The 10,135-nt window shown below is 59.0% G+C and overlaps 1 protein-coding gene and 1 pseudogene across 1 annotated transcript; both read right to left on the bottom strand.

Annotated features, from left to right (window-relative positions):
- Positions 1–1,028: 1,028 nt before the first annotated feature.
- LOC116838233 (protein NKG7-like) lies at positions 1,029–3,808 on the bottom strand (annotated as a pseudogene).
- Positions 3,809–7,457: 3,649 nt separating this feature from the next.
- LOC116838232 (lens fiber membrane intrinsic protein) lies at positions 7,458–9,738 on the bottom strand. The gene is made up of 4 exons (XM_032803288.1): positions 9,564–9,738; positions 8,807–8,956; positions 7,971–8,105; positions 7,458–7,519 (listed from the first exon to the last, which is right to left on the bottom strand). Exons 1-4 carry the CDS (start codon positions 9,736–9,738, stop codon positions 7,458–7,460), a joined length of 522 nt encoding a protein of 173 aa, XP_032659179.1.
- Positions 9,739–10,135: the final 397 nt, after the last annotated feature.

The following is a 10,135-nucleotide window of genomic DNA, read 5'->3' on the forward strand; positions in this document are numbered from 1 at the left end:
ATGATGCCGCTCTTTGATACTTATCAACTATGTTTAATGGTCCAATACAAAAAGCCAGAGACGCAAATGGAGATAAATAAGGTGGTGCAGGGCGGGGAGGTGGGGCTGAGAGGCAGCAGTGCTGGGGGCAGCGGGGGAGTCTGGCCTCCGATATCCCCCCCAGGCCCCTCTGTCCTGTGTCTTCTCTTCCAGGGAACAGGGTCACCTGGCCACCTTCTCCCTATTCTGTCCTCTGACCCCTTGGCTGGAACCGGCTGGCAGTGTCACCGGGCTCCTCTGCCACGGACAGGTTGTGACTCCCGAGCTGGGCCTCCCGGTCACGTCCCTGGTGTCTCCTTCTCCAGGCCATTGGCATCCCAAGTTCCCTCGCTGGCCCTTTTTACTAACAACCTCCCTCTTCCATCCCCTCGTTAACCCGTACACCCGGGGAAACTTCCACCCCATCTACATCCAAAGCATTGGCAAACCAAAGAAAATCCCCACTTCGCCGCAGGCGGCTATCGTGGGGCTGCACAGCTCTTTGTGAGTAATTAGGGTAACTAGGCAGGGCGAGGGCCATTACTCACCCCCGAGCCCAGATTTCCCCCCTCCCCTACAGGGAAAGGCCCCCTGTCCCATTACTTCCCCTACAGGGAAGGCCCCTGTCCCATTCCTGCCCAGCAGCAGTCCTAGCTCCCGACCCCCTGCTCTAAGCCGACCCCACTCCTCTACAGCGGGGGGACCCCGAGTCTGGCTCCCAAGCCCTGCTCTAAGCTCCAACCCACTCCCCTCTACAGCCGGAGGGAACCCCGGAGTCCTTTGAGGGACACGTTGAGGGGAGTCGGGGGGTTATATCACCAGAGGGAGTCTTTTGAGGACAGGATCTCTAATCTCCATTGACAAGCGGTTCAGCAGCCTCCAGGGTAGGAGGGTGGGCTCATTGCTGGGGTCCAGCAGGGACAGACAGACGGGGGAGACACACCACTCTGTCCCTGTTCGGTCCCGATGCTGCAGGCTCCGTCCGGCCCGCACGGCTCCCGGCCCCCATCCCCTGGGCCAAGCACAGGCCCCACACTCGGCTCTAGGAGGATTGTGTGGGGACCAGCGTCACCACACCTGGGAGAGAGAGAATAGGCTCAGAGCAGCAATGGAGCATCATTACTGGTACACGGCACCCCACTCCAGATGGTGGCTGCATCTCAAGTGCCAGGTGAGGGGTCCCTGTATAATCAGCCCCCACCCCCACCCCAGAGGGCTGCTCTCAGCACTGGCGAGGAGGTCCCTTATACACCGCCCCCCCCTCCACCCCAGGTGGTTGCATTCGGCACGTGACGGGTCCATGTATAACCAGCGCACCCCACCCCAGAGGTGGCTGCATCTCAGTGCCAGGTGAGGGGTCCCTGTATAACCAGCCCCCATACCCCACCCCAGAGGTGGCTGCATCTCAGCACTGGGCGCGGGGTCCCTGTATAACCAGCCCCCACTCCCCACCCCAGAGGTGGCTGCATCTCAGTGCCAAGTGAGGGGTCCCTGTATAACCAGCCCCACCCCACCCCAGAGGTGGCTGCATCTCAGTGCCAGGTGAGGGGTCCCTGTATAACCAGCCCCCACACCCCACCCCAGAGGTGGCTGCATCTCAGCACCAGGCGAGGGGTCCCTGTATAACCAGCCCCCACACCCCAGAGGTGGCTGCATCTCAGTGCCAGGTGAGGGGTCCCTGTATAACCAGCCCCACCCCATCCCAGAGGTGGCTGCATCTCAGCGCTGGGCGAGGGGTCCCTGTATAACCAGCCCCCGCAGCCCACCCCAGAGGCAGCTGCCTTTCGACACTCCCCGATGTTGCACTCACCAGTGATGAGGAAGAGGGGGAAGGAGGCCCAGCCGAGGCCGAAGGACCAGCCGAAGGTGAATTTGGCGGCATTCACGGCCCCAGCGAACTCCCCTGTGTACACGGCCAGTGCGATCATGGCACAGAGCCCTGGGGCAAAGGGAACAGCACAGACACCCCTCAGCGCGGCCCACACTCAGTCCCAGCCCCTGCCCTGTCCCACCACCGGGGGGGCTGCCAGAGCCCAGGGCAGGATTCGGGGTGGGGGAAGGCTGGGGCTCGGTTTCCCTCAGCCGGCTGTGGCGGGGGCGGGAGATGAGTTCCCGGGGGAGGGGGAAGGGGGGATGTACCGGCGCTGAAGCTGCCTAGGCAGGACAGCAGGGTCAGAGCTAAGGAGCCGAGGTGGGAGCGCAGGAACGAGGCGACGAGAGCGACACAGGAGACACACCCAGCGATCACGCCCAGCAGTGTCAGAGCCCTGGTGACCTTTAACGAGACTGTAGCAAATGACCAGGTTAAATAAACAACACTGCACTGAACTGGTTAGAGAACCCAGGAGTCCTGACACCCAGCCCCCCCTGCTCTAACCCCTGGCCCCCACTCCCCTCCCACAGCCAGGCACAGACCTGCCCGATGGTGCTGGTTGGTGGCAGCGGTGGGTTCCCTGGTGGAGCCGGGCTGCCCTCACCTGATACTGAAGGAATTTGCCCACACAGTGAATTGAGGCAGCTCTTCCACAGCCCCTCGTGGAAGGACCCAGCCACCAGCCAGTGGTCGGAGCCCAGGGCCACCAGCAGCAGCAGGAGGCTGAGCAGGGCCAGGACGGTGCTGAGGATCTGGGGAGACGCCATCGCGGGGGGGCAGCGCTGGGATCCGGGAAGCACCTGGGGGTGGGAATGAGTCAGAGGCAATCTCAGCCCAGAGCAGCAGGGCTGAGCCAGAGCCTGGGCTGGGCCTCAGGCAGCTCCCGAGCTAGGTGTGTGGGCGGCGGGGGGGAGAGGGGAAGGAGGTGGATGGATGGATGGGGTCTGTGGAGAGGGATGGGATGGGATGGGAGTAGGGAGAGGTGGATGGGGTGGGGCATGTGGGGAGGGATGGGACGGGGTGTGGTGGTGAAGGATGGAGTTGGGGTGTTGCGTGGGGGGATGGGATGGTGGGTGTGCATGTGGGATTGTGCGTGGGAAGGTGGGAGGATGGAGTGGGATGTGTGGGCGAGATGGATGGGCGTGGGCGGAGGAAGAGGATGGGTGGATATGTGGAAGAAAGGTGGGGGGAGATGTGGGAGTGGAGGATGTGGTGGCCCATGTGCGTGTGGGGATGCGGGAGGAATTGGTATGGGTGTGGGGGTGAGGCTGAGGGAGGTGGGTGGATCAGTGGGGAGGGAGGAAGGAAATCTTCTCTCTCTTTTTGAGGGGTGGATAGATGCAGTGGGGAGGGAGGAAGGGAGGGATGGGATGGGGTGCGTGTGAGGAGGGGTGGAGGGATGAGGTATGTGGGGAGGGCTGGAGGGGGAGGTGGGTGGATGCGCTGGGGCACGTGGGGAGGGACAGGTTGAGGCTCCCAAAGGGGGTGCTCTGGGGGGCTGGACACCTGCCATTCAGGAGTCCCATGGGGGGTCTCTGTGAGGGAGCGGGTGGGGCAGGGGGAAGAGGAAGTGAAGGAGGAGGAAGAGGAAACCCGACCCCAACTAACCCTGTGCTATGGGGCAGGGGAGAACCACCCCCAAATCACAGCCAGGGAGGGGGCGGGTGTGTCCAAGGCCGGCCGCACAGAGCCTGTGTGAGGGGATGGACAGAGGGACGTGGACCCAGACACTCCAGGCTGTCCCGGGGTAACTGACCCCCCCATCCCAAGCGCCCCTCTCACCTGCTCCGCGTCGCCTGCTGCCTCGCAGCGTTTGCTCCGGCTCCAGCCCTGACCCCCACATGGGGCCTCTTGTTCCCGGGTGACTTCCTGGGAGGGGCAGGGATGCAGTAAGGGCCCATTGCACCATCCCCACATCCTCTGTGTCAGTTCCTCCCTGCAGCCCGCGAACCTGCCCCCCATCGCCAGCACCCTCAGCTGCCCCCGGGGTCTCCCATCTGAGCCCCAACCGCCCCCCAGCCTGCTTAACAAGGGAATCCCCTGGATAGACCCCATGAGCCCTGCCCCCTCCTTCAACCTGCTCTATCCCACTCCCCTCCCAGAGTCGAGGAGAGAACCCAGGAGTCCTGGCTCCCAGCACCCCCCTGCTCTAACCACTAGCCGCTACTCCCGTCTAAGAGCCAGGGAGAGACCCAGGAGTTCTTTGACGCACACTTGAGGGGAGTGTGGGGAAGGGGGGCTCTCCGGGGGGGGTGAATCAGTCACCAGACAGGCGGCTCTGAGAACAGGCCCTTTAATCTCCATGGAACAAGGGGGGGTTGGCAGGTTGTTTTTCTGGGGGAGGGGTAGTAACAGGAAGAGGGGAGGGCAGGGGATCACTGCTTGGGTCTGTGGGAGCCCAGGGTAACACACACAGAGCAGGGCCCAGCCCCTCCAGCAGGGACCCCCCCCCTACACACACACACACAGAGCAGGGCCCAGCCCCTCCAGCAGGGACCCCCCCCCCACACACAGAGCAGGGCCCAGCCCCTCCAGCACGGGGACACACACCCACACCCACGGTTTGTCCTTCGACACACCCACAGGCACCTGTCGAGCCACTGGCTCGTGGGCTACATGGCCAAGGTCTGGTCCGGTGCCTGGCGAAGCCGCTTACTCACTTGGGTTTGACCGTAACCTGCACCCGCCTGGAGGGTGGCACCGTGGCAGAGCCGCAGGGGGGGAGGGGGCACCTCCGATTAAACAGGGGTGCCACCTTCCGAGTAAGGTGCGTATCAGGCGCCTCAAACCCAGCCCCCTGCCTTGGCTGGAGCAGGGCTAGGGGACGTGACCCCAATCCCCTGGGGTTTCACCAGGGAGCGTGGGTGCACCCGGCCCGCCAAGCTCGTTCTCCAAGCGTGCCGCTGACGTTCAGTCTCGAGACGCTGCCGCGGCGCTGCCAGGTCTCTGCCGAGGGAGCTCTCACAAGCAGGCAGGGGCCTTTGCTCTCCGCCATCACGGGGGGCATTGGTGGCTGCGCTGGGATTCCTGCCTGGGGTTCGGCCTGCCTGCTTTGGACACCTCTGGTCCAGGCCTGGGGTCTACGGGGCAGATGAACAACTTGCAATAAGCAAACTGCCAGCTCTGCCGTGCCCATTTGAACTCTGATGCGAAAGCGACCGAGAAAGGGCCAGACATCTGCTGCTGCTCGGCAGAGGGACGACCGGCTTCAAATCGGTTTCTCTCGCTGCCCCGTTTTCAAACCAGCTTCATTTGCTTCGCAGATCTGGGATACAATTTTCCAAAGAATCTAAATGACTGAGGTGCCTAATTCTCATGGGACTGAGGACCCTGCAGCTTAGAATCTCAAAGGCACGCAGGCTCCTAAATCCCATTGGATCCTCACAGGTGTTTTGTTGTGCCAACGTACGCACCTTTGAGGAAAATGAGACTTAGGAGCTTTGGAAAAATTCTCCTCTTCCTTAGCCTTTATTTATAATTTTATAGACATCTAGAAACCTAGGAAATTCAGTGCAAAATCTTTGTGATTATTTCAACATAAGTTCAAACAGACGACTGGTCCGCAGCCTGAATTTCTGTTCTGTGGGACAGTCTGACATTTTGAATTTTGCTTGTTCCAAATGGGAACAAAAAGTCAAAATCTGACCACTGCCTGCAAAAGGAAAATTCCAAAAAATGTCTGTGTGGGACCATCCAAGTGTTTCAATTCGTTTCATTTCGGCTTTTAATGGTCTGTTAAAATATTCAAGGTCATTACGTTCTATTGACGCAAGCTTAACAATGATGTAACCCTAAAAGTCATATTTGGAATGTAAAAGTCATAACGAAACACTTCCACGTTGCCCAAATGAAATGATTTGACTTTTCCCCGTCAAACCCCACAGATTCCTGTGAAACATTTTGCTGGCCGGATAGATTTCTTTCAAAATAAAAATTCTAGGCCATTCAATGTAAAAACTTTGTGAGGATTTCAAACTGTTTCACGTAAATATTTAAAATTCATAGATTCATAGACTTACGGTCAGAAGGGACCATTATGGTCATCTAGTCTGACCTCCTGCACAACCAGGCCACAGAATCTCCCCCACCCACTCCCGTAACAAACCCCTAACCTATGTCTGAGCTATTGAATCCTCAAATTGTGGTTTAAAGACCTCAAGGTGCAGAGAATCCTCCAGCAAGTGACCCGTCCCCCACGCTGCAGAGGAAGGTGAAAAACCTCCAGGGCCTCTGCCAATCTGCCCTGGAGGAAAATTCCTTCCCGACCCCAAATATGGCGATCAGCTAAACCCTGAGCACGTGGGCAAGACTCACCAGCCAGCACTCATGAAAGAATTCTCTGTAGTAACTCAGATCCCACCCCATTGAACATGGTTTAGCTTCTTTCAGCCTAAAGAAAATGTATTTCTTGAAAAAAAGAAAAAAAGAGAAAAATTCAGTAAGAGGGATCCTGGGTGATAGATATTTGTGCATAAATTAATACCTTTTTGGCTTTAGAGACAGTTTAATTACCTCAAAAACTTGTTATTAAAAAGAAAGGAAATTTAACACGAGTAAGGGCCTCACTTGATGGGGGCTTGGTCCATGACTGGAGCTGTCAGATGCTAGGAAAATACAAATTAACGATAATTTAATTCTAAATATTTCAAACAGTTTAATGCCGCTTTGGCACTCGAGACAGAGTAAATTGCTTTCAAGGATCCTTCCTGTCTTTGACAAAAAAGCCTAGGAAATTAAGAAAATTTGTTTAAAAAGCATCGTTGGGATTTCAGAGGCTTGAACTGCAAACACTGCCCAGTGGTTTAAAACCACTTTCGGATTTGAGGCGCTTCACACAGAGGGTTTCCAAGCACAGCTAGTGATTTTGTGGGTAGAAATCAACGAAGGAACAAACTGCTTTAAGGGTCTTTATTCTTTTTCTTTAAAAAAAGAAAAACCAAGGAAATTCAATGCATAAAACTTTGTTAAAGGCAAAAATCGGAGCTCCCTGGCCAAAGTGACACAACTTTAAAACTGCGGTTCCTGCTGCTACGTGGTCTTAGCTAACGCTACTCAGGAGGGGTGCGGAAGTAGAGAGAAATTTCTGAGCAGTTGTAATTCCAGGGGCCAATTCACTTCACGGCCTGTCTGCTTATCAATCAAAGCTACAGCACAAGTTTGGTCAGCCACAGGGACTTCATATTTTAAGTCCGGTTCTAAAGGAAGGATGGTCCTGCCGGGAACTCAGGACACCTGGGTTCCAATTCCCAGCACTGCTGCTGTGTTCCTGCGTGACACTGGGCAGGTCAGTCCATCTCGCCGTGCCTCGGTTACCCCCAGACTGTAAAACGTGAGGTAACCGATGCTTCCCTTTGATTCGATTCTAAAGCAGCTGGGGCAGGGGGCTGGTCCAGCAGCGAGCGCTGGAGGAGGAAGCCAGCCTGGAATCCGATGAAACGAACGGAGGGCGTTTGCTATGGGGATGTCCCGGTGCGGGTTGCTGGAAGGCTGGGGGTGGGGAATGGCGACGTATCACCCGCCCCGGGATGCAGGTGTCTCGATTCGCTGCGGCGCCACCACGCAGGGTTTAACGTGTCTCAGCCACGCGCTGGCATCCGTGCATCCGATACGCGCACATGTAAAATATCCCTGCGAGGGGGAGAGAGGGGCTGTTTAACAGCACTGAGGAGTCAGGACTCTTGGGTTCTCTCCCTGGCTCCGGGAGAGGAGTGGGGTCTATCGGTTAGTGCAGGGGGGTCCTGGGAGCTGGGACTCCTGGATTCTCTGGGACGGGAGTAGGCTAAAGCGGTTAGAGCGGGAGGGGAGGAGGCTGAGAGCCAGGACTCCTGGGATTTCTCCACGGCTCTGGAAGGGGAGTGGGGTCTAGTGATTAGAGCAGGGGTGGCTGGGAGCCAGGACTCCTGGGTTCTCTCCCCAGCTCTGGAAGGGGGTTACTGGACAGAGAGTGTGAAACAAGGAATTGGATGAGGAGAAAGGTGCCCTATTGCCACCCCCAGAGAGGGAAGGCCCCATTGCCAGACTCCCCACCGCCCTGGGGCTGGATGGGAGCTGGCGCCCCCTGGAGGGGAAGGGCTGGTACCTGCGAAGAAGGTCATGAGCAGAGCGACCCAGCTCAGGATGTAAGACCAGGAGAAGCGCCAGTCCCCGAACCGCTTGCCCAGGAAGTTGACGGTGACTCCGGTGTAGACAGCCATGGCCAGCAGGACGAAGAGCGCTGGGGGTGGGGGGGCAGAGACCAAGGCCAGAGAAACCTCTACATGGCTGGGAAGTGTAACTGCACCCTGCACCTCCACAGGAGCCGGGAGAGAACCCAGGAGTCCTGGCTCCCAGCCCCTCCCCACTCCCTTCTCTAACCACTACACCCCGCACCCCCACAGGAGCCGGGAGAGAACCCAGGCATCCTGGCTCCCAGCCCCTCCCCTCTCCCCCCTGCTCTAACCACTACACCCCACACCCCCACAGGAGCTGGGAGAGAACCCAGGCGTCCTGGCTCCCAGCTCCTCCCCATTCCCCCCTGCTTTAACCACTACACCCCGCACCCCCACAGGAGCTGGGAGAGAACCCAGGCGTCCTGGCTCCCAGCCCCTCCCCACTCCCCCCGCTCTAACCACTACACCCCACCTCCCTGCCAGAGCCAGGAGAGAACCCAGGTGTCCTGGCTCCCACTACCCCCCTTCTCTAAACACTAGACCCCCACCCCTGCCAGAGCCCGGAGAGAACCCAGGAGTCCTGGCTCCCAGCCCCTCCCCCACATACTCTGCTGAAACCACTAGACCCCACTCCCCTCCCAGAGCTAGGGAGAGAACCCAGGAGTCCTGGCTCCCAGGACACCCCTGCTCTAACCACTAGACCCCACCCCCTTTCTTGTGTCTTGGTGGCCAGCTGGGGTCCCCTTGGCAGTGGGCAGATGCTTACTGGAGACAAAGAACATTATCCCGGCAGCAAACGACCGGTTGAATTTCTCGAAGGTGGATCGGTGGGCGAAGGACAAGATCCCCGTGATGATGCCAGCGAAGCACGATAGGGCAGAGAGGATCATGAAGGCCCGGGTGGCGTTCCAGTAGGCTAGAGCAGTGGGGAGAAAACACTCAAAACCGCTCCAATTTAGAAGGGGACGGCTCGTTCAGTGCAAAGATGCAGCCACCTCTCGGCACGGCAGCTGGGGAACAGCCGCGCATAACGCCACGCACGGGGCTGGCACTTCTGGCACAGAGATGCAGCTGCCTCTGGGGCGGGAGAGCTGGGTAACAGCCACACATAACACTGCACAGGGCTGGTTCGCCCGCTAAGACGATGTAGCCACCTCCGGGGCAGGGCAGCTGGGGAACAGCCACACAGAACACCATTCGGGGCTGGTTCGCCTGGTGCTGAGATGCAGCCACCTCTGGGGTGGGGCACAGTGGCTAGTTAATTCACAACAACTCAGTACAATTTAGGAGGGGAAGCAAATGAAAATCTCAGCTCGAGGGCGGATTTAGGGAAGCCGAATGGAACCGCCCCAGCTGGGGTTTGGCCCAGATCCCTGGCTTTGAGCCCTGCCTCTTGGAAGAAATGCTAGGGCCCCTGGGAGCACAGCGCCCCCTAGTGCTGCCCTGGGGCATCGGGGCCAGCCCTGCCAGGGGAGAGCCCCCACCCCACCCCCTGCAGCACAGCACCCCCTAGTGGTCCTTACCTATGTTCTCCATCTGCATGTAGCACTTGCCCGCCAGACAGTAGCGCCAGAGGCCCTGGTGGGCCAGGGCCCCCTGGATCCGGTACTGCACCCAGTAGTCAGTGGCCGTGCAAACCACCAGCAGGATGTTCCCCACCGAGGCACAGAAAAGCCCCCCTGCCATGAAGCTGTACATGCTGCCTGAGCCTGCAGACAGCACAAAACCGGCTAGAGCAGTGGGCTGGGAGCCAGGACTCCTGGGTTCTGTCCCCAGCTCTGGGAGGGGAGTGGGGGCTGGGAGCCAGGACTCCTGGGTTCTGTCCCCGGCTCTGGGAGGGGAGTGGGGCCTGGTGGGTTAGAGCAGTGGGGGCTGGGAGCCAGGACTCCTGGGTTTGGTCCTCGGCTCTGGGAGGGGAGTTGGGGCTGGTAGCCAGGACTCCAGGGTTCTGTCCCCGGCTCTGGGAGGGGAGTGGGGTCTGGTGGGTTAGAGCCGGCGGGGGCTGGTAGCCAGGACTCCTGGGTTCTGTCCCCAGCTCTGGGAGGGGAGTGGGGTCTGGTGGGTTAGAGCCGGCGGCGGCTGGTAGCCAGGGCTC

Source organism: Chelonoidis abingdonii, chromosome 11 (genome assembly GCF_003597395.2).
Source record: "Chelonoidis abingdonii isolate Lonesome George chromosome 11, CheloAbing_2.0, whole genome shotgun sequence".
Classification (NCBI taxonomy): domain Eukaryota; kingdom Metazoa; phylum Chordata; order Testudines; family Testudinidae; genus Chelonoidis; species Chelonoidis abingdonii.